The 17,946-nt window shown below is 43.5% G+C and overlaps 1 protein-coding gene and 1 non-coding gene across 2 annotated transcripts in view; both read left to right on the top strand.

The window, feature by feature from the left end:
- The window catches only part of LOC145416941 (serine-protein kinase ATM-like), a 505,436-nt gene that overhangs the window by 3,310 nt on the left and 484,180 nt on the right, over positions 1 to 17,946 (top strand). The window contains exons 3-4 of the mRNA XM_080285796.1: positions 9,612 to 9,741; positions 10,101 to 10,271. Of these exons, the coding sequence (XP_080141922.1) occupies positions 9,612 to 9,741; positions 10,101 to 10,271 (301 nt within the window). The remainder of the gene's footprint in view (positions 1 to 9,611; positions 9,742 to 10,100; positions 10,272 to 17,946) is intronic.
- Positions 6,830 to 6,948, top strand: LOC145417057 (5S ribosomal RNA). Its single transcript, XR_013900401.1, has one exon. It is a non-coding gene; the product is annotated as a 5S ribosomal RNA (ribosomal RNA).

Raw genomic sequence — 17,946 nt, 5'->3', positions numbered from 1 at the left:
GTCAGGACCAACTGCCTAACCCCGGGCTCCTACGCTCCTCATGGGGCAACGTAGGATTGGATGATGGATGGATGGATGGATGTATATATATATATATATATATATATGTATGTAGTGTATATTTAGAGGAAGGGGAAGGTGCAAGAAGACGACGGGCCACCTCGAGCCTTAGTCTACAGGGGTTAGGAGGGAATTCTTTTCCAATGAATTTATTACCATGTTTGTGCATGCAAGAGCATTTATCATTGCTTCATATGAGCAGCTGCTCTAAGAAAATTATTTTACTTAATTGTATTTATTTTTTGTACTCTGCTGCAAGTGAATAATTGGATCCTTAAAAAAAAAAAAAAGTCAGCTCGAACCTTAGTCTTCATACTGGAGGAACATCGTTAGCCTAAAGGGGCTACCATATGGGACAGATATCGACAGCAAACTCATATTGACATCCTGTTGGAGGAATGACGTCACAGGAACCTCATACCCACAACATGAAGCATTTCTTACATGACTGAAAACAGAAAGTCATGTCATTGATAAATCTGAGAGTCAGTTGCAAAACTACTGTTTTTAACATACAGTTCTAATCCATATAAATTTATTTGAAAAATATTCATTTCATTAATATACAGTCATTCTGAAAATAAAAACAAAATATAATTATTTTGGAAATTATTCAAAGCCATTCTTACATCCATTTTGAAGAGTTGCTGGGCAGTCAAAATTACGGCACTTTCGGGAATACTGAAAATGGTGAATGCAATAAAAATGGCTATAAAAACTCATTACATCCACAGAGGACAACTAATACTTCTAATTGAGAAAATTTCAAGCTTTATTTGGACAACTAAATGGCGCTAATGTTGTTTTCACAACTAGCTACACCAGAATGGATTCTTTGCTCACTTCACTTACTTTTCATCCTATTGTTCGTATTAAGTAAATATAAAGGTTTGAGCATGTTGAATGTTTAATAATACAAAAAATATTATAAATCAAACATATGTTCGATATTTGGCACACAGTATGAGAGGTTGAGTTTATCATGGGTTGAGTTGACCTGGGTTGAATTTACTTGAGTTTAGTTGACCGGGGTTGAATTTACATGGGTTGAGTTGATGGGTTGAATTGACATGGGTTGAGTTGATGGGTTGAATTGACATGGGTTGAGTTGACTGGGGTTTAATTGACATGGGTTGAATTGACATGGGTTCAGTTGACTGGGGTTGAATTGACATGGGTTCAGTTGACTGGGGTTGGGTTGACTGGGGCTCAGTTTACTGGAGTTGAATTTACATGGGTTCAGTTGACTGTGGTTGAATTTACATGGGTTCAGTTGACTGGGGTTGGGTTGACTGGGGCTCAGTTTACCATGGGTTCAGTTGACTGGGGTTGAGTTAACCATGGGTTGAGTTGACTGGGGTTGAGTTAACCATGGGTTCAGTTGACCATGGGTTCAGTTAACCATGGATTGAGTTAACCATGGATTGAGTTGACCATAGGTTGAGTTAACCATGGGTTGAGTTAACCATGGGTTGAGTTGACCATGGATTGAGTTGACTATGGGTTGAGTTGACCATGGGTTGAGTTGACCAGGGTTGAGTTGATCATGGGTTGAGTTGACCAGGGTCGGGTCAACAGGGGCTGAGTTCACCAGGGGTTGAATTGACATGGATCTGGTTGGGGTTTATTGCTCATGTATTGCCACTCAGGAATGAGTGAGGCTGGTCACTCTCATCTTAAACTTCAGGACCAGCTTGCCTAGCCCCGGGCTCCAATGCTTCCCATGGGACGACATAGGATTGGGTGATGGATGGATAGATGGAAAAACCTAGCAGTAAGGGATGCCTTCTCTAGCTAGATGAGTAGAGTGGTGGCTGAACAGGGAGCCGTTGACCAAAGCGTTAAACAGTACAGAGCTCTCAAGAACAGCCTCCTGAGAGTTACTGATTCAGTGTGTGGATGGATATGGGGCTTACTAAGGACATAAAGTAACTTAATGGTGGGATGAAAGTGTAGAAGCTGCAATTTAAGAGAAAAAAAGGCTTTTCCAGGAATGGAAAAGGGTGGTAACAAAGAGGAATACTTGGCTGTTAAGCGTAGAGCTAGAAAAGAGGTTTATATGGCAAAGTCTAAGTCTCAGAGACTTTTACTTGATAACCTAAATGGTGTGGAAGGGAAGAATATGATATTTAACCCCTAAACCGCTTGGTTGTTTTTGCTTGACTTGCGTGTCTCGCGGGCATATTCGCACTCCGACAGACTCTCTAAAAATATTTGCCAAGAATCAGTTATTAGTCCTAGAATATTAAAATTACATATGCATATGGCACATACCTTCAGCTTTCTCCTGGGATGTTTGTTGAGCCTTCGTTGAGTACCGTAGGACATGTGGAGACCTCTGAAGTTGGGTAACGATGTCTCCACTTTACACTTCCCGACAACCCGTAATATGATTACCACAGCCTGATATTATCACTAGAAACACTATTCTATGATTCTCAAATAGTTTGGAATCCATACTAAAAAAAAAAAAAACTGTGAAAGCAATGAAAATTACGAGCACGTATGACCTTCCCACTTGCGATTGTTTGTCGCTGGTGTTCTGTCATTTATAATTCATAAAAACACTCACACTTTATATTGCTATTACTATATAGTGCTTATATATATCTACAGTCTTTATCCATAAGTTTCCTTCAGTAATAGTAGTTTATTGTCACTGTAGGCATTCAATTTCACTTTCAGTAAGATATATAGCATTCACTTTCTCGTCCTGTATACTAGCGTTGAGAGTGAATCTGTTACTTTCACTTTCACTTTCATAACTCATAGTATTCATACATGCTAGAGTGAAACTTTCATTTTCATTACTCCTAGTATATATACTCGTATTCTTATTTTACTACTCATTTACATTTCTATTTACATTCTCTATTTTATTTACATTATTCACATTTCTATTTTATTTACACTGTGTTATGCACTGTCACTTGCAGTAACTTATAAAACTATTTTCCACTGTTCACTTATATTTACATTCATTGCATTCACTTGCTGTTTACACATTATTTACATTTCCACTTGCACTGTTTTACTCACCAGAAGGATCGTAGTCACTATCTATCATTTTCATTGACAAATTAGCCAGTTCACGTTCCACAGCAGTTGCTTAGCCCTTTACTCCTTTCCACACGAGGCTTACTAGGGGGTAGAGGTCACAGGGCCCTTTGCATGGGGCTAAAAAGCGGCGGAATTGGACAGGCGCGAATCTAATGTGCTTTCACCTTGAAAGACGACAGTAAACTGAATACAGTGTGGTGGCCTGCGTAGGGGGAGTGCAGTGCTGCCAATGTCAGCTTGGTGACAGCTTCTAATATATATGCAGTGAAATGATTGGCAGGAAATCTAGACAATACATAATAAATTAGGTAGTTCCAGGTGAATGTAAATATCACTCAGGCTTCTCCCTTCCTTTCTTATATACTGTATATTTTTATTACGAGAACAGATTATACGGCAAATTTCAAGGGGAAATAAACAGCGAAAATTAGTGAACGAGTGCATGTGAGGTGTTGTCAGGTGATAATTAGCCAGTTCCAGGTGTATGGCACTATCACTTCACCTTATTTCTTTTGTGTATATTATTTGGTATAAGAATAGGGCATAGGCCTCATTTCAATGGATGAAATCAGTGGAAAATTCCAGGGAAGATTTACTTAGCGTAGCATGGCTGGGCAGGCGAGAAGAGAGGGTAATGGAGGAGAGGTAGGGAGGGGAGTCAAGAACGGGGAGAAATGGCTAAATTGTCAACAGTGGATGGGAGTACAGATGAGATTAGGAGTGCTGACTAGTGTTGGATATTGGCAGTACTGATAGATGATACAAGCCACCACTTGAAAGCCCGGGCAAATTCAAAATAACAGAGAATCACAGAAGTGACTCCCCACGGTATGATCCCTTGCTCCCAAGCGTCACGAAAGTGAAGCCCCGCAGTTAAGGGGTTAAGGTGGCGGATCTGTTGAAGAGGGAAAACAGGCACATCATATGTGAGCAGTTTGTGAAAAATGATGAAAGGTTGTGGTGAACAGCGAGGATATTAACCCTTTAACCGCAGGGCGTCACTTTCATGATGCTCGGGCCCAATGGATCATACTGCTTGGCTTCACTTTTGCGATACTGTGTTATTTTGAATTCTCCCGGGCTTTCAAGTGGTGGCTTGTATCATCCATCAGTACTGCCAGTGTCCAACAGTAGTCAGCACTGCTAATGTCATCTGTACTCCCATCCATTGTTGACAATTTAGCTTTTTATCTCCATTCTTGACTCCCCTCCCTACCTCCCCTCCATTACCCTCTCCTCTGGCCTGCCCGGCCGCGCTGTGCTAAGCAAATCTTCCCCGGAATTTTCCACTGATTTCATCCATTGAAATAATCCCTATGCCCTATTCTTATACAAAATAATATATACCAAAAAAATAATAAGGTAACTGATAGTGCCATACACCTGGAATTGGCCAATTATCACCTGGCAACACCCCACGTGCACTTGTTTGCTAATTTTCCCTGGTAATTTCCCCTTGAAATATGCTGTATAATCTATTCTCGTAATAAAAATATATATAAGAAAGGAAGGGAGAAGCCTAAGTGATATTTACATTCGCCTGGAACTACCTAATTTCCTGTCAATCATTTCACAGCATATAAATTAGCAGCTGTCACCTCGCTGACGTTGTCAACCCTTGGCGGCCCCATATCCGTCTCGTCATTTAGTTCAGTGTTGTCTCTTGAGATGAAAGCACGTAGCACTCGCGCCCCTCCATTTCCGCCGCTTCTAGAGGGCCCTGTGACCTCTGCCCCTACTAAACCTTGTGTGGGAAGGGGTAAAGGACTAAATGACCCTGCTGTGGAGCATGAACTGGCTAATTTATCCATGATAATGATGGACAGTGACTACAATCTTTCTGGTGAATCGTGTGATGAGCCAGTGGAGGAAATGGTGATAAACTACGAGTGCTTCAGTGTCCCAAGTTCATCCTGGCTTCAAGGGAAAGGAGCTCTTAGTTACTGGAAATGACAGTGTATAACATAGTGTAAATAAAATAGAAATGTAAATAATTACTAATATAAGAATATGAGTACAAATACTTGGAGTAATGACAGTGAAAGCTTTGCTCTCTATGCTAGTTTACTGAACAAGAAAGTTAATGCCTGGAGTGAAAATAAACTGCTATTACTGAAGGAAACTTATGGATAAATACTGTATATATATATATATATATATATATATATATATATATATATATATATATATATATATATATATATATAATGTTATGGGGTGTATATTACGGTGCACTCTTAACCCTTAATTAAGCACCAAAAGGGATAAGATAAAGTTTAAGAAAACTAACTTAACTTTACTGTACACTATAACATACACAACCAAAGAAGAAACCAGGGTTCGTTTTACAAAAGGGGAGGATTCATATAGGCCTCAGGATACAAATATAAAACAAGTTATTTTTTACCTAACCAGAATACACTCAGTGGAAGCTAAGTACCTGTACTCACAAAGCTCGAGGAAACGTGGAGACTTCGAAGGTTAAATCCAGATATAAATCACACACACTATAGTGTAAATGGAGGAGTGAACCAAAAATGGGAAATTGTACACAAACAGCGTGTTTTGTAATCAAAGTCACGTATTGAGTAGTGTTGGGGGAAAGTGCAACACAATGTGACAAAAGTGTAACGTGGCAGTAAATGTGTACAAATGACAAAATGTGTACAGGGGTGTGTGTACAAAATGAGATAAAAATCTGTCTCTTCACACTTTCCTGGAGCTTATAAAGGTTACTTACTCCGCCTTTCTCAGCTAATTAACCACTAGGCCATCTTAAAAATAATCTAGTCCATACAGAAACAATAGAGCCACCTGCCACCAATGAGGGCCTCATACACTTCAGACAGAACCAATTGCGTGCCATCAAGAACGTGACGAAAGCGCCATTTAGGCCTCTATTTGGCAAACATCCCTACTTTGCTCCTCCCACATTATATCACACCCACAGTTCAAGGACAAGAGGAACTTTCTGCGTAATTTGTGAGAAAAACAGGTGGTGTCTTATCAGTTGAGAAGGCAAAAGTGACCGCTTGGTTTTACCCTTACAGGCAGCAAAACTGATAAGAAAAAGATTTACTGTTATTGAGGCTAGCTTCTATCTCCTTTCATTATCATCCTACTGTATTTCTGTTTCACCCATTCGCTACTTGGGTAACTACGCCAGTGACAATATATATATACACTCAACCCTCGGCTATCACGGGTTCCGCTATAGCATATCTCGCTATCACGCCTATATAAAAAACTACCCAAATACCTTTATTATGCACTAAATGCCTGCTATCGTGCATCGCAAATGTTCGAAAATTTCAAAAAGGTCAGGCTCCAGTGCTCCGCCCAGCCAACAAAAGCTTCACTCCGTGACTGGTCGTGTGACGTCAGCACCAGCCGAGCGTTGTTGGCCACCCAACTGAGTCTCCTGCCCACCAAACCATTCAAGTGCACGCCCTCAGACTGTGAACAGTGATAGCGAGAACAATAACTTTTTTTATGATATGACCATGGGCAACGTACCCCCTCCCCATCCCCCTACCATCACCCAACATAATGCTGTGGCACCTGGCAGGGAAATAAAGAAGAGGAAGAACCTAAGTTATGCAGATAAACTGGAAATGTGAAACTTATAGAGAATGGTGAGACCAAGTGAAGTGTGGAGAAGAAACATAACATCAATGAATCACCTGTGTGGGGTATTTATAAGAATCATGCCAACGGCCATACCACTTTGAATACACCGCTTCCCGTCCGATCAGCGAAGTTAAGCAACGTTGGGTCTGGTTAGTACTTGGATGGGTGACCGCCTGGGAACACCAGATGCTGTTGGCATCCCTACGTGTCAAGTGGGGTTGGTGGAGGATTAGTGCCCCTCCCTGTAAAACAATTAACTCAAAGCCCTTGACCACCCTGTTTGGGACACATGGCGTCTGGCAATGAATGAATGATGATCACATCATAAAACATGCTCATTTTTAGACTATTATCTTTGGGGTAAATATTGAGGTCATGGCACCAATTGGAATTATTACCATAAGTTCTTCAATTCGGCTATCACGGTTTCAGCTATAGCGCAGCCATAGCGGGACCAATTGGGAGTGATAGCCGAGGGTTGAGTGTATATATATATATATATATATATATATATATATATATATATATAAGTGTAATAAAGTAATAGGAATATAAAATGTGTTTATGAATAATAAATGACAGAATACCAGCATGGAACGAGCGCAAGTGGGAAGCTCGTACGCGCTCGTAATTTTCATTGCTTTCACAGTTTTTTTTTTTTTGGTGCATGGATTCCAAACTACTTGGAAATCATAGAATAGTGTTTCTAGTGATAATATTAGGCTGTGGTAATCATATTACGGGGTGTCGAGAAGTGTAAAGTGGAGACTTCATTACCCAACTTCAGAAGTCTCCACAAGTCCTACGGTACTCGACGAAGGCTCAACAAACATCCCAGGAGAAAGCTGAAGGTATGTGCCATATGCATATATGATTATAGCATTCAAGGACTAATAGCTGATTTTTGGCAAATATTTTTAAAAAGTCAGTCGGAGCGCGAATATCCTCGCGGGACACGCAAGGAGCGCAAAAACATCTCCGTGGTGTAAGGGTTAAAGTTGCTTGGAGAGAGCATTGCCACTGGCTGTTGAACGAGGAGTTTGGCTGGGACAGGGAAGGTTTGGAGCCAGCAGATCCAGTGATTGGCTCTTTGCCTTTGATTGATGCTGCCACTGTGAGCAGGGCAATAGGCAGGATGCAGGTGGGGAAGACAGCAGGTGTGCCTGGGTTGACTGCTAAAATGTTGAAAGCCTCAGGAGATACTGGAGTGGGGTTAGTTACTGACTTGGTAAATACAGTTATATATGAGTATGTTGTCCCAGGTGGTTGGCTGGAGAGTGTAATTGTAAATGTGTACAAGGGGAAGTGTGATGCCCTGGAAAGTGGTAATTATAGAGACATAAAGCTTTTGGATAAAATAATGAAGATAATGGAGCGAGGTGTAGAAGGTATGACTAGAGAGAGTGCGAGTATTGATGAGGTGCAGTTCAGGTTCATGCAAGGCAAAGGGACCACTGATGCCATATTCACAGTTTGACAGCCTCAGGAAAAATATATAGGAAAGAAAAAGGATCTGAACTTTGTTTTTGTTGATTTGGCATCCCTAGAGAGGTGGTGAAGTGGGCAGTGAGAAAGCTTGGGATCAAGGAGTGGCTGCTTTGGTTGGTTAGGGCTATGTATGCGAGTGCTCGCACCCAGGTAAGGGTGAATGGAGATTTGAAATATGAGTTTTCTGTAAATGTTGTTATGCATCAGGGGTCAGTCTTGAGCCCCTTGCTGTTTATCATGGTACTTGAAGCTCTCTTATGTGACTTCAGAAATGGACTTCTGTGGGAGATGTTGTATACCAATGATTTGGTGTTGATTGCAGAGAATGAAAGGGAGGCAGAGGAATGGTTTAGGAAGTGTAGAGATGGTATGGGAGCATAAGAGTATATGCAGATAAAACAAAAGTGATTGTATCTAGGGCTGGTGACATTACTGTCAAAGAAACGGGAGAGTGGTCCTGTGTGATATACCACAAGGGCATTGGAAGTAGCCTACTATAATTCCATCTTGTGCAGTGTTTGTGGTAAGTGGGTGCATAAGAGATGTAGTGGTATTAGTGGTAGACTGTGAGATAATGCTTACTTCATGCCTGCGGTGTGTCGTGGAGAGCATGTGGAGATTGTCAGGTGTGAAAAGATTGATCTTGTTGGTGAGTCTCTTGTGTGTGTGTGGAAGAGTTTTGTTGTTTGGGAGACATGCAATATGCTGGAGATTGGGCTGGAGTCTGTGGCTAGCATGAGGAGTGGTTGGAAGAAGTTTGGGGAGCTGTTGCCTCTCCTGACGTTGAGAGGGCTCTCCTTCCATGCTAAGGGATTTTTGTATGTGGCATGTGTTAGGAGTGTAATGCTGTATGGTAGTGAGACCTGGGTAGAAAAGGAAGAGGATATTCGCATGCTCAAACTTACAGACTTGATAGTGATTAGGTGTTTGTGCAGTGAGTTCCTGAGTGCAAGGCCTGGGGGGGGCAAGGTTTACGATGGAAGAGTTGAAAGGTAGGATGGGACTGGTGTGTATTGATGTTGTGACTAGGAGAGGTAGATTGAGATGGTTTGGACATGTAGAGTGAATGGAGGATGATAATTGGGTGCAGAAAGTGAGACGTGTTAACGTTAAGGTTAGGGTTACAAGAGGTAGACCGAAAAAGACCTGGGACGAGGTCATTGAGTGTGACCTCAGGGATAAGGGACTGAATAGGGAAGGTGCCAGAGATCGAGCAGCATGGTGAGTTGCCATTAGGTGACCAAGGCTGATGCTTGCAAGCATGTTGGAGCTTTTAAAAATGAAACAAACAAACAAATGAACTCCCCCTGCTGAACCCACACCAAGATAAATATTAGATAGATGCAGTGTAGTGTAAACTTAAACTTTTTCAGGAGGCAAGAAGGTTAGAAGATGAAGAGAGGAACACGCCAGAAGGGTCAAGAACAGTTTTATCTAACAGGATGATCCTCAAAAGGGCAGCAGCTGCTCTACCCAGACTTGTTCTTATTAAATCATCCCAGAGTAAGTAGAAAATGGTGGTTGTACAGTCATCAGTCCTTCTTTCTTTGTATCTGTATATATCAACATTTTTATCTATTTGTCTATCTATCTGTTGGTTGATGGATCTACTTGGCCAGACAGACCCAGGCTAAACAACAACAGCAGCAGCGAGTTTGGTACAGTATAAAGGAAGAGGAGGAGCACATTGGGCCTGAGTTGATATACAGTATGCCATGTCCTGTGGGAGGAAGGGGTGTGTACAGTGGCTGGAAATGCCATGTTTGGGCCTGTGTTGCATGGTATGCACATGCCACACATATTTTGAAGACATACTGTAACAATCTTTCTTTATAACATGGCTAACTTTACCTTGGTTGCAGAAATGCCACATGTCAGCGCACAACGAGTAATGGACTTTGTAATGAAGATCCTGGACAAGAAGAGACCCTATTTGTTGGAGAATTTTGCCAGTGAGACATTGCAGCTAATTCACAATCACCTCAATCACTTCCCAAAGTACTACATGGAAATACCGACGAATAACTGGCGAGGCAAGTTATTTAGATAATTTAGTTTTGTTAACTGATCATGTTGAGAGGATGAAGAATGAGAGCTGAGAGGAAGGTTGGGACTTAAATGTATTGGTGTTGTAAAGTGTACTTTAGCATTGTGATGAGAAGAGGTAGATTGAAATGGCTTGGGTTTGTAGATAGGATAGAGGATGACAACCAGGGGCGCACCCAGGGTGGTAGGGTTGTGAAAGGCAGACCAAAGAAAGAGACCCAGAAAGCAGTCATAGAGTGTAACCTCAGAGATAAGGAACTGAATAGGGAGGCCGCCAGATATAGTAAAAGTCCTTTAATCCAGGATACAGTAGCCCACAGACCTTCTGGATTATCAGATTTTCCGGACTATCAGACAGGTACCTGAAAATGTTCAAAACACACTCAAAAAAATAAAGTACACTACGGACAACCAGCTGGGTGAACATATGGGACCTCCTGAATGTTGGCGTGGGTGGGGAATTGGATAGTTCAGTGCACCGCTTTCAGCTATTTTTCGATATTTTTCTATTCTTTCCTGATTTTTCTTGATTTTTTACCCAAAAAAGCTAAAAATGGCCCTGGGCTGAAAATTCCAAACGATCGGGTTTTCTGAACCATTGGATGCTGGATTATCAGAAGTTCACTGTATTGAGCAGTGTGTAGCGCTGCCAGTAGGTGACCAAGGCCAATGCATGCAAGCGTGTTTTTTTTTTTTTTTTTTAATGTAAGGAAAAAGGAGCCAAAGGCCAGGTCACTACAAGCCATTCCCTTCAAGATAAACATAAACAATGCAACAGAGCCAAAATTCAAGATCTGTTCATTTTGAGATGCCTAGACACACTGCATTTGAAAGACTGGAGAGCATTGGAAGTAGGAAATACAGACAAAGGGAGACAGTTCCCGAGTTGACCTGTTGCATACATGAAGGACTGGGAGGGAGTTGAACAGAAAGGGGATAAGAGTTTGTTGTTAGATGGGTGCTAAGTGCCCCGTCATAGTGGTGGAGGGATGCAAGCAAACAGTTCAGAGGAGCATTGATCATCAAAGTAGCGATAGAAAAGAGATAAAGATGCAACAGTGCAGCAAAGAGACAGAGAATGAAGGGAGCCAGTAAGAGGAGGAGAGTTAATGAGACGAAAAGCCTTTGACTCCACCTTATTGAGAAGAGCTGTATGTGGGGAGCCTCCCCACACATGAGAGTCTCACTCTACACAGGGGTGTTTAAAACTTGTGTATAAAGTCATCAACTGTGTAGGGGTAAAGGAGGTACGGAGTCAGCTTAACACACTTAATCTCTTGGAAGTAGATTTTGCTAGAGATGTAATATGATCTTTCCAAGATAAATTCCGAGAGAATGAAACCCCAAGCATGTATAAAGATGATGCAGGATTGAGCCGGATATTATTAAACATTAGTGGGTACTCTGGAAAGAGGTGAAAAGAGTAAGACAGGGTGGAAGTGAAGTTAGCCGGGGAGTAAAAGATAAAAATGGTAGATTACTAGTGGAGAAGGGAGAAAAAGTGAGCAGATGGAGAGAACACTTTAAGGAATTGTTGAACGTAGAGGATGGAAGTAATGCGAGTATAAGTGGCTGGGGAATGGCTGGGAGAAGGAGGGAGGTGAAAAGACAGGAAGAAATCAGTAGGATAGAAGTTTGTGGAAGCAATGAAGAAAGTTAAATTGGGGAAAGCCCCAGGAATTGATGGAGTGTGTGGTGAAATGCTGAAGCATGGGGGAGAGATGGTGGTAGAATGGATGTGGAAGATGTGCAGATTGGCCTGGGAGGAAGGTAGAGTCCCGGAGGATTGGAAGTCAGGTATAATTATTCCCTTGTACAAAGGAAAAGGGGAAAAAGAAGTGTGTGGTAATCATAGGGGCATTTGTCTTCTTAGTATAATAGGAAAAGTGTATGGGAGGATACTTATTGACAGAGTTAGAGAAAGAACAGAGAAATTAGTTGGAGAAGAACAGGGAGGCTTTAGGAAGGGAAGAGGTTGTGTAGATCAGATATTCATTCTTAGATCTTTAGTGGAAAAGTTTCTAGAGAAGGGAAAGAAGTTGTATGCGGCTTTCATGGATTTGGAGAAAGCATATGACAGGGTGGATAGACAAGGATTGTGGAAAGTGTTAAGAATATATGGAGTAGATGGGAAGTTGTTGAATGCTGTGAAGAGTATGTACGATGGTGCGAAGGCTGCAGTGCGTGTGGATGGTGAACTAAGTGAATTTTTCTCTTTGAAAGTTGGGTTGAAACAGGGATGTGTCATGTCTCCATGGTTGTTCAATCTGTACATGGATGGGGTAATAAAAGAGGTACAAGGTAGGGTAGTGGATGTTGGAGTGTCCCTGGTGAGAGAGGATAGTGTTTGGAAACTCCCTGTACTGTTGTTTGCAGATGATACTGTGTTGTTGAGTGAAGACGAAGGGGAGCTGCAAGGCTTGGTGGATGAGTTTGAGAGAGTGTGTAAGAAACGGAATCTAAAGGTGAATGTAGGGAAGAGTAAAGTGATGGTCTTTGAGAGAGGTGAAGTCAGTGAATGTACAGCGAGGTTGAATGGTGAGGAATTGGAAAATGTGAGTACGTTTAAGTACTTGGGTAGTGTGATGAGTAAGGATGGAGGTTTGGAGGGTGAAGTGCTTGAAAGGGTACAGCAGGGAAGAAAGGTTGCTGGTTCTTTGAAAGCAGTGATAAGGAACAGGGAAGTGAGCATGGAAGTGAAAAAGTTACTACATGACAGTATTGTGATACCAACTCTAACGTATGGAAGTGAAGCTTGGACGTTGTTGGAAGGACACAAGTCAAGAGTGAGAGCAGTGGAAATGAGTTATTTAAGAGGAGCCTGTGGAGTCACATTGAGAGACAGGCTGACGAATGAGAATGTAAAGGAGCGTTGTGATGTTGATGTGGATGTGATAGGAAACGTTATGAGGAACACACTGAGGTGGTTTGGCCATGTGGAGAGGATGGAGGGTGAAAGACTGACGAAGAGAGTGTATGTGAGTGAGGTGGAGGGGGGAAGAGGGAGGGGGAGGCCGAGGATGAGATGGAGGGATGGGGTGGAAAGGTATATGAGAGAGGGGGGTGTGAGTTGGGAGCAGGGCAGTGAAATGGCGGGGGACAGGGCGACTTGGAGGCGATTTGTTTGTGGCCACCCCAAACGGGATTGAGGCGTCTGGCAATAGATAGATAGATAGATAGTGGGTACTCGTGTGGAAGATTATGTCTGGTTGATAGGTGTAAGAACTGAGTTTTTGATGCATTAATAACTTTTACCGCAGTCAGACATTAAGTGTGCCAAGGCCTCATCCCTTGTTTGTTAAAGTAACTGCTGAGATGGATGCTGCAGGAAGTGAATGGAAAGGTGAAGGGTGGAGTTATGAGCTTATGAGTGGATAGGTTAGATGTACAGCTTAGAAGGTCATTGATGAGTAAAAGGAAGAGAGTGGGTGGTGTGACAGAGCCCTGAGGAACACCATGTTGCTAGATCTGGGAGAAGAACAGTAGTCTTCAACAGCAGCTGTAGAACAACCAGAAAGGAAGCTAGAGATGAAGGCACAGGTAGAAGGATAGAGTCTGTAAGAGGGCAGTTTGGAAATTAAAGATTTATTCCAGACCCAATCAAAAGCCTTTGAGATGTCAAGTGCAGTGGCAAAGCTCTCTCCAAAGTCCCCAAATGAGGATGACCAGGAGTCTGAAAGGTAGGTGAGAATATCTCCAGTGGAGCGTCCCTGACGGAACCCATACTGACGATCAGAAAGAAGGTTGTGATAGGAAAGATGCTTTAAAATTCTTTTGGTAAGAATAGATTCAAAAACTTTTGAGACAGGATGTTAAAGCAGTTGGGTGATAGTTAGAGGGTTGGGAATGGTCACCCTTCTTTGGGACAGGCAGAATGAGAACAAACTTCCAGAATGAAGGAAAGGTACACGTTGATAGACAAAGGCGAAAGAGTTTACCTAGGCAGGGTGTAAGCACAGAAGCGCAATTCTTGATGACAACAGGAGGAACCCCATCATGACCATATACCTTATTAGTATTGAGACCAGTGATGGCAGAAAATACATCAGTTGAAGAAATTTTAATGTCAGCCATGAAGAAGTCAGAGGGTAGAAGTGATGAAGGAACAGCACTCAGATTGTGTGAGGTGGAATTTAAGAAAAATTCTGAGTGAAGAGTTCTTCATCATCAGTAGAAATAGCCATAGAGCCATCAGAGTGGAAAATAGGAGGGAAGGATGGTGAAGTAAAGTTATTAGAAAGGTTTTAGGCAAGTTGCCAGGAGTAGGAAGAATTTTAGTTGAAGGGTTCAGAGCATTTAGTCATCATCATCATCATCATCATCATCATCCGGACCTCGTTTCCCACCCAAGGTCAGGGTGAGGAGTAGCAACGTTCAGACCGCCAAAGTTTGCCCGTTTCAAAAGGGCATGCTTCCATTCACTCACCATTCAGGCCTTTAAAATCCTGGCCCCATCAGATAGGCCAAAAAAATTTCACCACGTTCTATAGCTACACATATACCGACACCTATCTGCTAGAGCCAATCTAAACACTGTCACGTTAAAAAGGGGTGCCAAATCCCTGGTTATACATGTCTCCACACAAAATTAATCCAGCCGGCTTTGTCTCTTGTCCATCCCTCAGTCTCAACATCTTCCATACGTCTCTTCCTCACACACTCATCCACCATATCCCTCCACCTACTTCTTGGCCTACCTCACCTCTTCCCTCCTTCAGATTCGCTCAGATATACCTTTTTCACAACACTATTCTCATCCATTCCCTCCACATGACCAAACCATTACAGTACACTCTTTTCGATTTTGGTGTCCACAGACTTCCTCACTTCGCATCTTTCACCAAGTACATTATTCCGTATCCTATCCACTCTCTGTATTTCACATACATTCCTCAGCAGTCCCATCTCCACTGCTCTTATTCTTGACTTTTCATTTTCATGCCACACCATAGTCTCACATCCGTATGTTAAAGTTGGCACTAACACTCCTTCCTGTAAGCCAGGGGTGGGGAATGTCTGGCCTCTGAGCTGTATAAGGCCTGCAAGACCATTTGATCAGGCTTACGAGGCAAGTCATAAATGCAGTTTCATAAACTGTGACACATCGTCTGTGCCCAAACTTCAGGATGCCATTAGTAAGATTTGGAACAATAATAACCCAAAATTCATCCATAGAGTTGTGGACTCGATGCCGAGGAGACTACTTAAGGTTCTCAAGAGCCGAGGCTACCCAACAAAATACTATAAAACAGGAGAGTATTCACTTTTTTATTGTTTCCTCATACTTTTGTGTTTACAGGCGTGATGCAACAGGTGGAGGCGGGGTTGTGACACTTTCATTCACGCCTACTGTATATATACTGTGTATATATATATATATAGTAATCACTCAAATATCCGGACGCCCAATATCCGAACATCCCCACTAACCGGACATAATCATCCCGGGATCCAATATTCCCAAAATCCCCCCCCCCCCCCCCCCCAAAAAAAAAAAAAAAAAAAAAATCCCACTCATAATTTGAACTTGCCGCGCACGGCGCGGGAGAGCATTGTTGTGGCGCGTCATTCCTCCGACGTCCGATAGAGCGCCGCTGCATCCTCCCCACTTTCCGCCTGTCTCTCGCCGCGAGTGCATGCTCATAGTTATGGCTGCCCACGTGATCGCTTTTGTGGTGGTGCCTTACCTGCTGCAGGCACTCCTGCTGCTCTCGGGCCTCCTCTTAGTGTGTGTGATGATGGCCCCGCCTCCTGAGAAAAGGAAGAGAGTGGTGTTGACTCTGGAGAAGAAACGGGAGATATTGGAGAAAGTAGATGCGGGGTGGCCTTCTTCCCGCATTCTCTGCGAGTTTAACCTGGCCCGGTCTACTTTGTTCGATATTAAGAGATCCTGAGACAAACTCATGCAGTACACGGCTGACTTCTCGTCGAGAAGCAAACGCAACGTGGAGAGGAAGGTTATGTTTACCCCCAAGTTTGCAGAAATCGACCGCTCCACGTTGATTTGGTATCGACAACAACGTGCTGCTGGTGTGATGGTACGTGGAACGGAGCTGAAGGCTGCTGCTGAGAAGTTCGCCAGGCTTCACGATGCCCTAGACTTCAAGGCATCCGAGGGTTGGCTCTTTGCGTTCAAGTTATGGCATGGCCTTATCAACCGTAAAGCACATGGCGAAGCATTGGACGCTAACGAGGATGGAGTTGATGAGTTTCGGCACAAGGTGAAGGGCTTGATCGACAGGGAGGGCCTCACTCTCGGTCAAGTCTACAACGCAGACGAAACTGGCCTATTCTATTGCTCGCTGCCAACGAACACTCTAGCCGAGGAGACGGAGAAGCGTGTACCTGGCCGCAAGCTCTCCAAGGAACGGATATCTGCTTTGTGTTGTGCCAATGCTAATGGCATGCACCGGCTTAAGTCCATTATTGTTAGCTGCGCAAAGCAGCCTTAGTGCCTTCGTGGGGTGATGGATGTCCTTCCTGTCATCTGGTACCATTCTTTGAAGGCATAGTTTACAGCTGTGATCTTCAAAGACTGGTTCCACCGCCACTTCATCAAGGAGGTCATCCATTACCAGATGAAGACACTGGAAATCCCGCGCGACCAGGTAAAGGCCCTCCTTCTCCTCGACAATGCACCTGCCCACCCGTGTGACAAGGACTTTGTTGCTGAAAATGGCCGGATTAGGTGCATGTTTCTGCCACCTAATACGACTGCTCACATCCAACCAATGGACCAAGGAGTGATCGTGGCAACAAAGCGCCTATACCGTCGGAAGTTCCTGGACGATGTGATAGTTGTTCTCGAGGACAAGGACAAGCGCAGGGAAGGACGGGACACACGAGGCAAGCGGACTTTGGAAAACCTTTGCCGCTACAACATCAAGTCTTCACTGTACAACTGGGCTAGTGCATGGAAGAAAGTCCCTGTGAAGACTGGAAAATGGTTGGTCTCGTCTGCTTCTCGGAACAGATGTGGAGTACGATTTTCTAGGCTTTGACGTGGATGACTTCCATGTACGGCTATGTACGCACGGTGACGATGTTGATGTGGACGATGTTCGTGAGTGGTTGGATGACGACGAGGGCGATCCTGGGTATCAGACGTTGTCTGATATTGAGATCGCGTCTTCAGTTGCAGGTGTCAGTACCGAACTTGAAGATTCCGACGAGGAAGGCGACGATGATGCGGACTCCTCTCAGCAGGACACTACTCCAGCCATCCCCAAGCCTAGTGCGCTCCGGGAACATCTGGAGTTCGTCCTAGACTACCTGGAACACCTGGACTGCGACAGGGAGATGGGGCCCTTGGGACTCGTGGAGGAAGTGCGTGCTTTCAGGCAGCGCATCATCAATTGTCAGAATCGTCGGTCATTGCGTCAATCAACCATTGATAGTTTTTTCAGGCCCGTGACCCCCGCTGTGCCCAGCCCTGGCTCCACTCCGTTGCCTCCCCAAGACAGGCCCTCTTGCTCCGAGCCACAGCCCAGCACATCAGCCACGGTGGAGTCACCGCTCGACGTGAGTTTGTGGCTGTCTTCAGAGTCGTCTGCAATGGGTACGCCATCACCACGACCCAGCGATGCACCCCTAGGTCACCTACCAGTGATACTCTCGGACTCTGACAGTGAATAAACAGCAAGAACTTCTCCACTAGACCAC

The sequence above is a fragment of the Coenobita brevimanus genome, chromosome 108, assembly GCF_032717465.1.
Source record: "Coenobita brevimanus isolate Jiangsu-jjx chromosome 108, ASM3271746v2, whole genome shotgun sequence".
NCBI classification, from domain to species: Eukaryota; Metazoa; Arthropoda; class Malacostraca; order Decapoda; family Coenobitidae; genus Coenobita; species Coenobita brevimanus.
This window is presented reverse-complemented; position numbering and strand designations above follow the sequence as displayed.